This window comes from Merops nubicus, unplaced genomic scaffold, assembly GCF_000691845.1.
Source record: "Merops nubicus isolate BGI_N331 unplaced genomic scaffold, ASM69184v1 scaffold1311, whole genome shotgun sequence".
NCBI lineage: Eukaryota > Metazoa > Chordata > Aves > Coraciiformes > Meropidae > Merops > Merops nubicus.
The window spans coordinates 20,466-37,531 of record NW_008587388.1 but is presented as its reverse complement, the minus strand read 5'-3'; the positions used below and the strand labels follow the sequence as shown (position 1 = coordinate 37,531).

General features: G+C 36.6%; 1 protein-coding gene across 1 annotated transcript in view; it reads left to right on the top strand.

The window, feature by feature from the left end:
• The window catches only part of LOC103781180 (kinesin-like protein KIF6), a 56,044-nt gene extending 39,554 nt beyond the window's left edge, over positions 1-16,490 (top strand). Inside the window, exons 5-11 of the mRNA XM_008948883.1 lie at positions 700-784; positions 1,777-1,912; positions 3,504-3,589; positions 5,505-5,633; positions 11,538-11,627; positions 13,588-13,694; positions 16,474-16,490. Of these exons, the coding sequence (XP_008947131.1) occupies positions 700-784; positions 1,777-1,912; positions 3,504-3,589; positions 5,505-5,633; positions 11,538-11,627; positions 13,588-13,694; positions 16,474-16,490 (650 nt within the window). The remainder of the gene's footprint in view (positions 1-699; positions 785-1,776; positions 1,913-3,503; positions 3,590-5,504; positions 5,634-11,537; positions 11,628-13,587; positions 13,695-16,473) is intronic.
• Positions 16,491-17,066: the final 576 nt, after the last annotated feature.

The window sequence follows — 17,066 nt, the reverse complement described above, 5'->3', positions numbered from 1 at the left end:
CATATAACCCATGACAGAAAAAACCTGTTTTGCCATCTCTCAGAATGAGCATATTATGTATTGCATGCTAACAAGCCCTGTTATAGGATAGGGAAATCCTAAGCTGCTTTCTCAGTTTAACATAAGCTACTCTTAAGGTGTTTCCTCAGTTCTCCTTTACCTTGAAAAATTTTTCACATAGTTTCAGGAGATTTTCCTGGTTTATACTAATTCTCTGAATTTATGGCTTACCAAGGTTATTTTCTCCTTCAGGATATGTCTTTTACTCTTCTTTCTGTTACTCTGTTTCCAGGCACCAGCATGGCTACTCTTGTAGCTCCTTTTCACAACTTCTCTGTGCTGGTCTTGTCTTTGTAGCCAAAAACTGTCAGGTTGAGTGCATTTGGTAGGGTTTTATGCCAAAGATGAACTTTTGAAATGGATTGGCAAATTCACTATTATTTACATCTAAAATTAATATTCCAGTCTTTACTGAAATAAAAACTAAAACAAATTTAATTAAAATCACTAGTTATTGAATGTCTCTGGTGCTAAGTAAGGCCTAAATAAGGAATTTGAAGACACATTTACAGAAGAGAGAAATGGTTAATGATGCCTATTTCATTACCTACCTCTTAAAAAGCAGTTTTTGTTCTAATTAAATGTTCCTTCTTTTGATATCATATAGTCATTTCTCACATCTGATAATTTCTTCTATAGCTGTTTCCAGTCCTTCTGTAGAGCTAAATACATTTGATCCAGTAGAAGAGAAACTTCGAATGCAAATTGAAGAAGAAAAAAGAAGGTATTACTTCTGCCTCAAACTTCTGCCATCCTTCAGAAGATAAATTATACTGATAGTATATTCCAATTACAAGTCTGCACACATTGCTACCCTCAGGGTTTTCTCTGACATTTTTAGAATGTCAGCTTTCTGGTTCACTGATAGTTTTTAAATTTGTGTGTATGCTGTTGGTTTGTCTGTAAGATGCCACAGTATATGAGTGGGGAAAATTTATACTTGGGCTAATGGCTAAAGATAAATAAATATAGCTGAATATCCTCCCTGAGGATTAGTGTTAGAATCTTGTTTGAATTCAAATGTATTGTGAACCTTTTGGGCTGATTCAGAAATGTCCTACCTTCCTTGAGCTAAGGAAAACCTTTAGGTTATACAAGACTGACTAAGTGTAAACAGTGTGCAGAATACACATTGGTTAAGCAATCCTTGCTCTGAGGTTGCTATAGCCAGGAGGATAAAAGAAAGTAGATGCAGGGATACCAGTTCTAAGTAATTTGCTAGCATTTATGTTATGTGCAATCTTTGAGGAAACTTCTGGCTATTTCATACCACTGGTAAATCTCCAGCTATAAGTTAGCCAAGAGGCCTTGTTAATGAAGCTCCCATGTGAAAGGGGAATCAGTCTCAGCTCTATTTGAATCCAAGCTCTGGCAACCAGTTGTTCATTCATGGTAAGAAGCTAAGAAATCAGAAGAAAAAATTTACATATTTGATTGAACTTGTATTTTTATTGTGATCAATATTGATCTCACTTGAATGTCACTGATTTCTTTAGTGAAATAAAAGTTTTGAGGGTTAAGTTTCTTGTATTTACTGTCCAGTGAAGCTCTTATAAAATATGAGATGTCTCTTCCTAACCACCACTCTGTCTTTCCCCTACATCTCTAGTTATATATTCTTTTGTAGTTCAAATCTGTAGCTCTCCTAGGTATGATAAACCTTTGTTCAGATATATGTTGGAAGATCTGTAATACACTTTATTCTTCTCACATTAGCTATAAAACAATGTTCAATCGTTTGAAAGTGCTGAAGGTAGAGATTGAGCACCTGCAGCTTCTTATGGTAAAAGTCAAGATGAAGATGCAAAAAGACTTTGAAGTCTGGTGGTCTGAAGAGGAAATAAATCTACAGGTATGAAATCACTTTGTATTTCTTCTATTTTCATATAAATGTAACAACTTCAATCATTTCTTAAAGAAGTAGTTAATTAACTAGATAGAAAGTATTAAGGATGGGATTTAGGGCCAAACCTACCTCACAAAGCTAATGTGAATTATGCTTGTATGAAGCTAACACAAATGAAACCAAACCCCTGCATTCTGCTCTATTTTCTGGTTTACCATTCCCCCAAATGACTTGATTGAAAGCAAAGTATGGTCCAAAAACTGAAAGAACATAAAACAGAGGAGATTGGAAAAATAATCTTTTTTACTGCTAGCAAAACTATGATGTCATCAGGTTTATGATGTATTTCATCAGGTTTATGATGTGTGTGTGTGCTAGAAGATGGCAGTCATATCTGTAATATGGACAAATCCCAGCAAACATAATTGGTTTTTAACTTCCTTTATTAACAAACACCCCAATAACCTTTGCACTTTCCTAAGCTCCTAGAGGATCATCAGGTCTCAGCACAGAGATGTGTCCCCTCACTCTCTGAGGGGCTAAGGCCCACCGCTGTCACCATTGCCTGTTCGCAAACACAGCAGAAACAAAGTAATTTAATTACTTGTGTAAAAACAAACTAAGGAGATGTCATTCCAAGCCACATATTAGAAGTTCATAACGCAGTCAGTCCGAAAGCTACACAGTTTCACAAACACAGGAGATGGTGCAAAAGGGTCAAGCAGGGGATCAAACACAGCTTTCTCCTGCTCTCCTCCTGGCACTTTTGTAGTGCCTTCCAAATAACAACATGGCATCTCCTAGCAAAACACTGCCATCAAATGCACTTCAGCCTAATGAAATGGAAGGCTGGCTGCAGTCCACCCCATATCATTTATTATTAAGTAGAAGAGAAGATTTACTCCTTTGGTGAAAAGTTGTTATAAACAAAGAAGTGTTCAGGGAATATTTTGTTTAATACTTATGAGTATAAATTTAAACTGTATTTTTAAGGAAACAGCCTAAAGTAAACACGGAACTTAATACGAGGAACTTAGTTATCCGTAAAGTGCCACCTAACCAGCTTAACTTTGAAAAACCTTTTCAGACTGAAATCCATAGTCATATTAGTAGCCAAGAGGATAGTGTTTTAGTCACCCTTCTGTTTTAATATTTAGGCTTTTCAAATCACTGTAAGTAATATTCTGGAACTCTCTGGAGCATGTTTTTCTCTGTCCCTTAACAAGAGAGGTCCAGGATTCAGCCTCTCATGATTCACCAGTAGAAGATTAGAAAACTGGAAAAAATAATTTGGATTGATTTCTTGGATCTTGACCTATCCACACATCTGAGTTCCCTAAGAAACTCAAATCAGTGAACATATGCTGTTACATATTGAAAACCTGTAACTTGAGCTTAAAAATACTTGAACCAATCCTAAACACTTTTCTCTTTGTTCAGAAGTGTTTCTCCAAGTGAAGAAAATACTGTACATTCAGACACTATGTTTTCTGTATGAGTCATTGCCGACCTTGTTATTGCTGAGTCCTGTAGGCCAATATTAAACACTCTGAAAAAATCCTGTCCTACATAATTTTGTTTTTCAATCTAAACCCAGCAGGAAAAGCCAGAGATGGTTAACTCACCAAATACCATGACTGTTTATCCTCAGTTTATCAAATACTCACGTCTATCAGCTAACAGGTAAATTGGTCATTTTTCTCTTCCTTCCTTACTTGTGAGAAAATGCAGTTTTAATAGGAGTGCAGTTCAGCAGAATGCTTTTTCAAATATCACACTCAAAACACTGCATTTTCAATTGCAACAGAAATGACTGTGTAGAAAATGATTTTTTTTTAAATTCAATTATTTTGCAGTCATGTTGAACGTAGCTTGTTAGAACTCAGTTCTTTTGTTTTGTTGGTCTTGGGACTCTGGAAACCTGACACTAGTGACCCCGTGACAGATAGCTAAGAAAAGTAAGTCTTTTATCAGTCAGTTTTGCTATTTGAGGAGAATACACCTCCGTTGGAATGTATACAGGGGGCTGCAAACAAAAAAAAAAAAAATTTTAAAATTATTTAAAGTGTAGCCTAGGTAGATTGACTGCTGAAAAATATCCTGGTCCTACATTTATGCAGCATATTATTTCACAATGATATTGCATGTCATACTGTAAAATACTGATGCATCCTTTACAGTAGAAAAATGTAATCACCTTGGTTGTTTCATCAGTAGTCACTTCTGATTTCAAAACCTCTAATTTAAATTTGTGGTAATAGATCTTTCATAGCCTTTGAGTAAAGTAGAGTGCAGGTTTCCAGACCTACCTGAATGTGCAGGTTTCCATATTCATTGATAATAAATTGAGGTATTCTCTCTCCTTCCCTCTTCTTCTCTCCATCCTTCCCTTTCTCTTCCTCTCATTTTCTCCCTCTCTCTGTTTCTCTGTCCTTCTAATTGTACAGTTAATCTTTCTCTAATGCATGGCTTTACCTACCATTTTATAACAATACTTTGCATAAATGATGTTTCCTGATTTGCAGCAAACATAATACACTCTACATATCATTAAATAATAAATATTGGAATTTCTTAGAATGGTAAAATATATTCCAATTTTTGTTGCAAACTTTCATGCACCTATATTAACTGCTCCATAATCACTGCATAGAATGAAACACAAAATCCTCTAAAGTTGTCTAAGGCATTTTCAGATGTCACAAACTGATAAAAGCCACCTCTAGTCTTCTCTACTTTGCTTCTTAACCTGTCTCTCAAGACTTAGGCACTATTAACTTTGAAAATGGCTGGCAGGCTTTAGGTCTAATTTGAGCTGTTCATTTCTGGGGTTTGGCTGAGGTTTGCTTGTCCCACAGAAAAACTGATGGATCAGAATGCAAGAGCGCGTTTGATCTCACTTAGCACAAAGTCAGCCAATTTAGTTTAAGCAATTCATGACTTTCACTCTCTTTAACTTGGTACTGAATTGAACTAAGGATCTGTTGCACAACCTCTCTGCCCTGTTAATTCTTGGTAACAGCTACTTACAGTTGGTTTCTCAGGAGAGTGGTATATTTTGTAGTCAAAGCTAGATTTAAACAGAATATATGATAATAACCAAGCACTTTCTAGTGCAATGGAAGGCTGGCCTCTGGGAGTGGTGATTTCTCTTTCCTCCACCCTAGCTCAGAAACAAAATTGCATAACTGTTTTTTTTTTATTATTTTCTTTTAAACTTTTATTTCAAATGCCATTACCTTTTGTGTTTGTTACTGGAGGACAGGTCTCAGAAAACTGTGTCTAGCATTTTGAGTAGAACAGGAGAAGGTTCCTGGTTGCTTTCAGCTGCCAAGATTATGTCAGAGTCCTGTACTGCCCCACACGGTCTCTCGTGAAAAATCACGTTCTTTATCATTTCTCTGTGTCTAAGTAGTGGATATGTTGGTTGGGATTGCCTGGATGATCGTTGGATATGTATCACAGACAGAGAACATTCCTCTTCCTGTATCAGAAATTGTGTGACCAGCAGGACTATGGAAGTGGTTATGCCCCTGTACTCAGCACTGGTGAGGCTGCATCTTGAATACTGTGTTCAGTTTTGGGTACCTCAATACAGGAAAGACACTGAGTTTCTGGAGCGTGTCCAAAGAAGGGCAATGAAGTTGGCAAAGGATCTAGAGGACAGGTCTTATGAGGAGTGGCTGAAGGATCTGGCTTTGTTTAGCCTGGAGAAAAGGAGGCTGAGGTGAGACCTTATCACCCATTTCAACTACCTGAAAGGAGGTTGTAACAAGGTGGGGTGCAGTCTCTTCTCTCAGGTAATAAGTGATAGGACAAGAGAAAATAGCCTCAAGTTTCTTCAGGGGAGGTTTACCTTGGATGTTAGGAAAAACTTTCTCACCAAAAGGGCTATCAAGCATTCGAACAGGCTGCCCAGGGAAGTGGTGGAGTCACTATCCCTAGAGATACTTAGAAGAAATGTAGATTAGGTGTTTAGGGACATGGTTTAGTGATGGACTTGTCAGCGTTAGGTTAATGGTTGGACTCAATGATCTTAAAGGTCTTTTCCAACTGAAATGATTCTATGATTCTGTGACAATTGAACTTAAATTGTAAAGGGAGTCAGGATTAATATAGTTTTCTTTTCTCATCTCTAACAGTATTCTTGCAATGATCTTTTGAAGTTAGCTACTTTTTCTTCCTTATAGTTCCGGAAAGTTCATCTTATTTTATGTTAGGCTTTTTAAACATATTTTGCACAGGTACATTTCCAGTGTGATGTATATGGAAGTAGAAATGTTATTTCTGCTTCTAGTCAGGTGGGAGCTGCAGGCTTAACATCCCACTGTGCATGAAAACTTACTTTTTCCCCTACTTGAGACAATAACATTTTAGAGTAAAAGTTTCCAATTTCACAGGCTTTATGAGTATAAAGCAGTAGAATATTCGGTTCCCAAGACTTTTCTGGACCCTGGTTGACACAGAAACTTAACAGTTCCCATGATTGTGTAGGATGAGTTCAGACTATGATTGCTCCTCTCAGTTACGTAGTCCTGAAACACAAATCTCTTTCTCTGGAATTATATTGGTATCTTCACCCAAAATAATAACTGGTCACAAAAGCAGAAATTGACATAAATTATATTTGATATAATGTAGTGTAAATAAAACCTTTTTCCAAGATGGAACACAGTTCACAGGGGCATTTGATAGATGTTAGATGTAAAACTTTGTGGGCCTAGAAATCTAGGACTGCTGTTGCCAGAGTAAGCATGCAGTAAAACCATTCAGACAAACTCCTGAGTGTGAATGGGTATAAAAATAGTCTTCACGATTAGAAGTAATAAATTATCTCAGTTTATAAAGGATACAGGTATATTACACAAGCATTCTTGAGATCTATATGTGTTTGAAAAAAATCTTTTGATGACCTTCTAGTGCATGATTCATGTGGATTGTTATTGTTTGACACACCTTAGTCATGTTACCGGAGAAAATTAAGTCTTGGGAAGGGACTGTGATAGCCTCAAATAGTATTTTATATTAAATCAATTTATAACTAAAATAACAGAGAAGGGAAAGTTGTAATCCTTTTGAGGCTTAAGAAGGATACATGCATATAAAAGGCACTCGATTCTGGAAAGCCTTGATCCTACTCCCACTAGAGTAAGCAGCAACACATTGATTTCAGTGACCACAGAGCTGAAGTGGGGGAAAGGGTAACATAAGAGTTGTCAGTGGTTTTTGGCATGAGAAAAAACATTTCTACATAAGAAAGGTAATTTCTTGAGCAGGTTAATCACATTACCAAATCTTACACTTAAAATAGCTGAAACCAGTAGTTTGTATATTGTAGAGGCCTACAGACTCATGCTCATGAACCTCTTGAGTAGATTCAGAAGATTTCCAGACTATATTTATCATTGCATACGTCTTTCATATGAAGGCTGCAGAACTATTAAATCTCATCTGATCTGAGCATATTACTTAAAATGAAGAACAACTTTGTAAAGCAGAAAAAGGATGACCCATCTCTGTATTTCACACAGAAAGGGATTTGATCAGCAATCCCAGAGTCACAGTACAAAGAGAAAGGAAGAGGATCTTAAAATAATAAACAGTGAATTATTTCATTCCAAATTAATACTTAATAAAGCCCCTCAAACTTGAAAGATAATACCCTACTTGTCCCTATTTTCTCTACCATAAAGTTGTGGTGCTAACTGCAACTCATACTGTACATACGTGTGTGTATCTTAATGGGTTCCTGTTGGGTCTGTGAAAAGTCTTAAACTGCATATTGGTCTCACACTCCTTGTCTGCTCCACTTCAGAATTCAAGCACAGTGTTTTGTTCATCCTCATACAGTCTTCTCCCACACCAGCTTTCATTTAAGAAATTTATCCAATCCTTGTCAGTTCATGTTACTTCTCTCACAAAATATTTAAATTCACTAGTGTTAACTGTTCTTCTATTTCCCTGCAATCAAGCATATATTGCATCATTATTCAAATCTTCTGAAAAAATTTGGAGTATTTTCCTTCTCTCAGGAAGAATGCATTCCTTTTTAATTTTTTCAGGTCTCTTAACCTCAGTTATTCCCTCGTACAGAATCTCACTTGTCCTATTCCAGCAAGCCCCACAGTTTGTTCAGTCTCAGACTCTTTGGTTCTCCAGCTTCTTCTTCAAAATGTTTCTGTTACTTCAGATTCCCTCAGAGATATTTTCAGATAACTCTTCATGTTTTTCAATGACTTTGAGCATATTTTTTAACATTTATTGCCCTGGATTGCAAAAGTTACTTCCTATAGCAATGCTGTGTGAAACAAGGGAAGTGTTTACATATTTTGCACCATTTTCTGTCATAATGATTTTTCATTCCTGCCAATTTTCTGGGAAGTTACATGATGATAAAATATAATCTGAGAATAACACTACGCATTAACGAAATTTCAAAGGTTTTCACATTCTATCAGTAATAGTTTAACTTGAACAATTTATCTATGAATTTCCAAATTAGACCAAATTTGATTTTGTAACCAAATGCTAAGATGCTCAGATTTTAAAGAGCTTGAATCTTGCCTGCCTTTCCACAGAACTTCTGTTCCCCTCATCCCCACAGTTCAGAGTGAAGAATTGCAGCTGAGCTTTTTTTAACATTGCAGAAATTGCACACCTTCAAATTTTACAGTTTCCATTTCAATCTACCTGATTTTCCTCTTGTTCTCAGCTGGTGAATCAAGCATTCATGCCATAACATCCATCGTCTTTCCACCTCCTCTACATTATGTGCTTGGTAGAGCTGGTCAGTCTGTGGGAAATAGCTGTCCTTGGGTTCCTGCAGCAAGGGGGACACTGTGCCTCTCACTGACTGAGACATATGCCTCCAACACATGACTCACCCAAAAAAGCAAGTTACCTCCTGGGTGAAACTTCAGGTACTAGGTTAAACAAAAAACTGAGACATAAGAATTTGACAAACTATCTTTCATCTCCAGAAAATAGCAGGAATTTTACTCAACCTGTCAAGAAATAGGACTTTGAGACTTCTTAAATTCAACTCAAGGAAAAATCAGATAGATTCAGAACGGAAGTGGGAATTATACATTGTCAAAACAACCTGAATAATGTTTGACATTAGGAGCCAAAGAAACAGGACTTCCACACTTTGTAGGTCGATCCAAATCCAAAACTGTGATCCAGAAGTGCCTATTTACACATTACAGAACTGTTGATTGGAAGGCACCTCTAGAGATCTCTAGACCAACCTCTTGATTGAAGGACTATCATCACACTAAATCAGGTCAACTATGATTTTGTCTGGCTTTGTCAAGCATCCTAAGATATCCTATCCTTCAGGCTTAACACACAGAGTGGGGGATCTTTACCCCCACCCCATGCTGTCATAATGGCTTTCCATGGACTTTAGAGCAGTACTAGTAAAATTTCTCATCTTTTCTCATCACTGGAACAGCATCTAAAACTCAGATGAAGAAGGAGAGTCCTGGCTTCTGAAAGCAGGTTAGAAGCAAATTTCATCTGAGCATACAAACCAGTGCAGAGCAGAATTAGGCTCTGGTCCCCTTACGAATCAACATATGTTGCAATGCCATAGAAACATTCTCAGAGCTTCAGTATGAAGGGTGCAAATTATCCCCATACAGGCCATCCCTCTAGCCTAGGGTTTAGAGAAAGCTCTGGGATATGTAAAACGTGGATTTGAGTTCTGCCAAGCTGAGGGACTCATTTGTTAGATTAATACTCTATTAACCTCTTATATGGAAGCAGCACTTCTGAGTCATTACAAAAAGATAGTTATAAGGTTCCTTATAAATTTCCTTAACTTGCAGGAAAAGAGTTTGCATCCTGCAGACAAAAATGTCTGGCTGTGACCCCACAAGCAGAGGGTAGCAGTTAAAGGTCCATCCCTGAGCACAGTAACAATTACACGGGCATCACCTCCCTTGTTTAAGGGTTTGGGTTTTTTTTAATATCACCTTCTTCAGGTGCCCATTTCTCTCAGACCACTCTAAGGCAAGTTTTGGCATGTTGTCCTGGGCCCAGGAATCTACCTGAAAGTGAGATCCCTAGAGGTCAAACCCTGCCACACCTGTAGTGTCTATTTTTTATATTTTTTTTTTATGGATCTGGATCTAAGTCCCCTATAAAATGGGGATTTAATAGTTTTGTAGAATAATTTTCATTTTATTTCAGTTTAAAAAGTTGTATTAAACATGAGTTCAAACATAAACTACTGCAGCTTAAAAATAAATTACTTCAGCTGACGGTATTTATAAAATTTTATATTCTGTTCATGACAAATAAAAAGCAAAGAAGATTATTTCAATGAGAAGAAAGCAATGAAAAAAGGATCACATTAAGTCATATTACCTTGTGTGTTGGAGGCTAAGAACAGAGTCATGGGGGGTTGCTATGGTTCAGTTGATGTGTAGTGGTTTATTAAACTATGGCTATATGACTTGGATGCCTAGGTATTTCAGGGCACAGACACAGAGTCCTTTTAGAAAATCAAATTTAAGACTCTAAATCACTTTGTTTATAAGAGCTGCCAAATCAATGGAAAAAATGTTCAGGAAATCCTAAAACAGAACTATGATGTGAAGTTCCCAGATATTGTAATAACATCACACATCCTTTCTAGCTCTTATAATATGTAGGCATAATAAAGTAATAAAGAATATTATTAGAATTAAATATGATATTGCTTTGGTTGAATTACTCTGAGTCTTGAGGTTATTTTAATCCATTTAGGCAGGTGCAAATGGTATGGGACTTGAGGAGTTAAAGAGAAACATTCAGTAAACCTGGAGCTGTTCATCTGAAAATGACTTATACTCTTGGGCACAATATCTTCTGCAAAACTGAACCTGGCACAGTGTAATACAGTAAAATTTTAGTAATAAATTTCTTTCCTTTTTCAAGTTCTCTGCCAGAAATATCAAATCATCAGCCAACAATGAACAAACTACTGCCGAGTTAGAAAAGCAAGGATTTGCCAATTCTGCCATCTACTGGAAAAATCCTAAAACTCACTAATTCGGGGTTTCTGCTAAAACTGGCACCGGATTGGGCAGCTTATGCAATGCTTGGGTAAAAGAGAAATTCCCTAGACATCCCGTGGCAGAAATCTCCCTTCCTAGTGGAGAACTTCCTTGATAATGATATCTGCAGGGACAGGAATGCACAGCAGCTGTTTGTAATATATTTGGCTATCATCAACAAGCCACATCCCAAAGTCCTCCCTGAGTTTTCATCCAGTCTCCTACTGATTTCCATAATAATTTTGCCTGACTAAAGAAAGAATGGAAAATGAGCTAAGGCCTCACTTGGCTAATAGTCAGTTTGAGAACTACGTACACCATTACAAACTCTACATCAGATACATCAAAGTGCTTTACAAGCCCTGCTTAGAAGGAAAATACTAGAAGTATAATCTTTATGAGTTTATTTGCCATTCTTTTGTAGCCATATTCTCTACAGAAGCCTAATCTTCACAATCCTCTTCCAGTGAACATGAAATGCTCTGCAGAGATAGAAAGTCCTGAAAAACAGCTTCTTCACAGTTACTTAGCATGTATTATGCTCCACAAGGGCTATATTCTTTCCTTCATTTCTGCTCCCATTCCAGTTCTTCAGAGACCACAAGATGCAGCCCTAACGAAGATCCATCTGGGGAAAACAATTCAATTACTTCTAGTAACCCTACTTTAAACACAAGGTAAGAAGAGTGCCTGGGCTATTCAGAGGAAAAAGCAAACCAGTAAGTGATGTAATACCTACGTAACCCTCTATCAGTATCTTTAACAGCAAAACAAAACAAATCAAAACAAACCCTGAAATTGCAGATTTTCATCAAACTTCCTAAACAACACCAAAGCTATCTCATAGCTTTACACCAAGGAGCTGCTTTATCAGCATTAAAGAGATGGTTTCTTATTTGACCCGAGGCTTTTTTCCCAATGAGCTTATGAATCTTCATGATTATGCCTTCTCAACAAGAGAAAGGAACTCTGAAAGGAAGAGAGATCAGAGTATGTAAGTACTGCAGGTTGCAGGAAGTATGCAGAGATTTTTTTCATACTCATTGATTTTGCCCTTAAAATATTTTTAATCTCCCTCCTACAAATTCTTCTAGTAAAATAAAATTACACCAACAGCCTGGATGTATTAGGCTTGGCAAAGGTTACATGTCATGTTTTCTCAAAAGAGGAACTGCTTTGTGGAAATTAGCTTAGCAAGTTAACAGAAACTACTTTAGTTTTTCTGACAGCTTCTCTATTTTTTCTAATGTACTCGTTGCCATTTCTTTTGTCCCACCAGAATATCATCCCAAGTCAGTATTCTTACAGAAGTTACATTCTTATAGTACTCAAGAGTTCTGTCTATTAAGGCCCTTAGGAAAATATGCTTAGGTTACTATTTTTCCTACTGCATTATTAAAAAAATCACAAGGGGGATTTTCTTTCGTTTTCTGAACCAATCCACTTCTAGAGCAGCAAAAAGTCATGGAAAATTTCATTCCCTAAAACCTAATCTTTTAAATTGCACTCTGTTTAAGTAAATAGGAAGAAAAAGAGAATCTAAAATGGAAGTTAGATGGTACCTTCTCAAATATATTGTGTATTTTTTTTTATATTGTTACTAATCAAATTAAAATCAATAAGAGAATAGTCCTTTACTGGTGTTCTGAGATCACCTTGTAAACTGCATAAAACCAGGTACTGCATTAAGTTCATAGTAATTTCTGCTTTATTTTTTTTTTCCCACTTTGGTTCTCTAATTCAGCAACAGAGGACTTAATTAGTAGCACAAAGACAAGCCTACCAGACTTCTGTTTATATCAGGCACAATTCCATTAAACAGCAGTAGTCAGGAAGAGTGGAAATAACTATAATTACAGAGATAGGATATGTAAAAAATTAAGTTTCTCCCTTCGGTTCCACTTGTCCTTCTATATTGTAATTTTTATCACTATATTTCTCATTCCATTTGATGGCATTCTCATTTAATGCTTAATCTCAAACAGAGATTAAAAGACACAAGTCCAAATTCTTAGTTTTCTTAGCTGATAAAGACAGCTTCTTTTTACTAAATCATTTTATATCACTGGACTGTCTGTGAAAAGCAGAGGTAAGTCAATGACTTAACAGTGTAGATATAAGATCTCAGCTGGGACTGAAGATTGAGCAGCACAAAGGGGTTGCATCTGTCAGTAAATTTCATGAATGTCATGTGAATGTTTATTTCTAAGTATGTTTTAAAACTTAATTCCCTCACAGTAGGCAGAAATACTATCGATCTTTTCAAATAAATAGCAACGGTTTTTCCTGAAGCAAACAAATATGTGGCATAGTTACATCCATCATTTCTTTGGTAAATTCACTATATTAAGCTTTTCCTCTTGGCAGTAAGTCTTTGACTCAGCAGTAAAATATTTTTAACCCTTTGTGAGAGGTTTTATAGTTGCTAAGCGTGTAACCCTACCAAACCAAAAAGATCCTGGCTAATCTTAAGCATCTTCTTAAGAGAATTAAGAAGTCCTGAGCTTGATTATTGTCCAAACTACGCCATTTCTGAAGAACAAAGTCCTCAATGTTATAGAAAAAGAGAGGAGATAATGGAGTAGAAAAATAACCTTCTTACTCATTTGAATTCACAAGTATACTTTCTTATTTCAGGACCTCACCGATTTCAAGTACACCTATTCCTCTGACTGGAGATAGCCACGCTGATGCTGACATCCTAGCTTTCTTTAAAGCAAGACAGAACATCCTGCAAAAGAAAGGTAAATCCTGCCAAAAACTAGGAAGCCAAACCAAAATCTCCAGCACAGCATTTTAAAGCCAAAATAGCTTTACTTCACATTCACACTGACGCAAGTGAGAACTGGTTCTGGCTTAAGTTATGTTACATTATGTTCTCAGCCTTTCTGAACACATGGGGTTCTTCACATGTATTTATTTCAGTAGCTCAGTGCTGCAGGGTAGAACTATGAAGGCTGTCTGTTTTTCTCAGCCACCACCAGCAAACTTTCTGGGGCATGTATGTCTGTGCAGCTTGCACAGTGTATTTCTTTACACTTAAGTAAATGCATTTGAATGTGATTTCTTGAGAATTAAAATACTTCCAAAATTTTTTGTATACATTTTCTTTAAACTATCTGGCCTGGTTTTCAGCTGGTACAAATTTAGGTGTAACAACTGACACAAAAGAAAGACTACTCAAATGATTGCACCATACCCTATCTCATGAGGCACTGACCCACGTTGTCTAGCAGAGTATACCCTTAACAGGTATTGCACTGTACCAAGGTCTAGTGAAACTTTCTATGGGTATTTGTCACCAAATGAGGCACTGAGAGAAATCATAGGTAGGCAATGAAGTTCACTCTACAGTGTTGATAAGTAAAATTGGCAGGAAGCAGAAAGCAATAAATACAAACAGGTGGCACTGCAAGGTAGCCTAAAACTAATCCATCATGATAAAGAAAAATGACCCGTGATTTCCTTTCTTTTTGTATAATAGTTTTTAGTGGCAGTAACCAATTAGACAGATGATGAAAGTGGTAGTGGTCACTGAAGCAATAACTTTCCATCAGCACTTGAGTGCTGATGACAGCATTATTCAGCAAGCTATCAGCAGCTGGCAGATGGTGTTAACACTGTCACAAAATGGGGTTTCAGTATCATGCTGCTTATCAGAAAACTGTCAGGTAAACACACAGTGGCTGGAAAAATGTCCTCCCTACACTCATCCAAAGCAAACATTTAACACACTTAGGCTTTGGGATCCCTTTTGTCTTTCTTTAGGAAAGCTGTTGTCAGGTTTCTTTTGCAAATGAAATCAAGTTGAATTTATAGGCATATCACGAGAACAAGGTTAGAGGTAAGTGTCTTACAACAAATATTTCAGGCTGTTAAAAGGTTCAGATCTGTCTTATTCTGCAAAGTATGGTCATCTAACTAACAAGAGCACGTTAGATCTTCTAAATCACACCATATCAGGAATGTCTGTCAAATGCCTTTTCTATCCTGATTGATTTTCAGCCACAGACTATTACCTAGCATCATACTATCCTGATTGATTTTCAGCCACAGACCTAGCATCATGCATCAGTTTCAGAAGGGACTAGGCATTATCAACATTGACAACTATTAGACCCCAAATTATAAAAGGTATTCTTGCAGAACAGAGCATAGTCAACACGTTTTAAATTGTTCTGAAGTTCAGTTACTCAAGATGAGCTACATGCTACCCTAAGTAGCTGAGTAGCATTTGGTCATTCTGGCAGTGCAGGGCTAGATGACTCAACTAATCACAAAGCATAGGCAGGGGAAAAAGAAGTAAAGAGGCTTCCTAAGTATGACCAACATATTACAAATATGTAGGGACCTGATGTGTCATAGATAAGAAACAGCTCAGCAGCAAGTTCTGAAAAGGATTTAGGGTTAACCTGGCAGATAAAAGAAGGTTTCTCTTCTTTGACAGCTTGTTAGGAAAGGGAAAAACCTCCCAGATTTGAAGGATGGAGCTACTGATATCAGGAATGATTGATCAAAAACTGTTCATTAACTCTTAATTTAGCAAGGTGAGAGAGGGTAAAATCTATGCATTAGTATTAGGAAGTACTAATACTAAAGAAGTACTTTGTTCTTCAGCACCTAGTGAAACCTGAGGACATTTATGAGATGTACTGGTAGGCTTTCTAAATGGGAGAAAAAAATGGGCTGAAAGACGCCGTTGTTCCCATACCCGTGATAGTGTTTTGTGTTCCCATTTCCTGTGAGTACATCCCTCTTACCTGATTGTTTCCTAAACTAAAAGGAAACACAGTAACTGCTATACTGTTTGTGCTTGGTTAGTTATATAAGAGGTGCATACACAGTGAAGAACTGGAGAGTTTTCTTTTGGGGGGCACAGACTTGGTTTTGTTTATTATCAAAAAACTATGCGAGGTAGAGTTAAACAGAGAGAAAGAAAAAAAAAAAAAAAGAAGAAAGAATGTATTCTACCTGAATACTTTGGGGAAAAAAAGTTGTATGCTATCAGTACCTTGGAAGCAAATGAAGGACTCTACTTTACATAAGCTGGAGGTGAGGGGAAGGTATAAATGTGTGCAGAAGGCAGTGGAGTGGAAAATAAGTTTCATAAACAGAAAGCATGGGAATGCTCAATATCCTTAGTGACAGTAAAGAAGGGGAGGGAATGAGAGATCTCAGTGAAGATTACCTCAGAGTTTGTAGGTCGTTACCATTTGCTCTCTAAACAGAGCAGAATTAAAGCAGGTACCTTCACAGGGGCTTTGCTGGGATTCTTACATCGTTATAGTAACTACTTTGGAAAGCTTTTTACAAAGGGTTACTCTGCAAACATGCTTATGTTGCCTTGTGCAGTCTTGAAGTAGAGAAATGAAAATGCAGAAAAATAGATGTATTTTTTTTTTTTTGTCTTAAGAAATGTAAACTAATTTTTTTCCTTTCTTTTGTTTTGTTTTTCTGAAGTTTGTTTTAAAACTAACAACACAACCTGAACTGTATTCTGACATATTCTTTATTTCCTTTCAGGCTTGGGGAACAAATGAAATTCCTGTTGCAGTCCACTATTTCCTTTTAGAAACTATTAAAGACCTTTATTCTTAGGCATACAGGTTAAATTTGTAAAGGTGTAGAAATGATTTCTCCTTGACAGCAAAAAACATTTCTCCAGGGAATGATATTTGAATATTTGCACTCAGTACCTTCAGCTTGCATAAAGATTAAGCAACACTAAAACAACCAATCAGGAGTTTGCCCAATATATTTGTTCACTGAGAATTCATTGTATGTTTTCTAAATGTTAGCATTATCTAATGTGTTAAGGCTCTTCTACACCTTTAATCAGGGGAACACTTATTACTGTGGACAATAGTTTTGTTTGCACTGATTTCCTTAAGGCTTTCTTAATGACATCTAGTTGACATCCAGAGATATCTGTGCAAAAGTAGTAGTTACATGGTTTAAAAATTCTATAACATTTCATTTGATACCTTTTGCTGATTTTTATGGAATAGGAGGTTTTATATCAGATTACTAGAATATTAATATTGCATTGTAATATGAAAGTAATTTTTTATTAGAAAGTAATTCTAGAGTTAAGCATTTCCCAACTTGAATACATT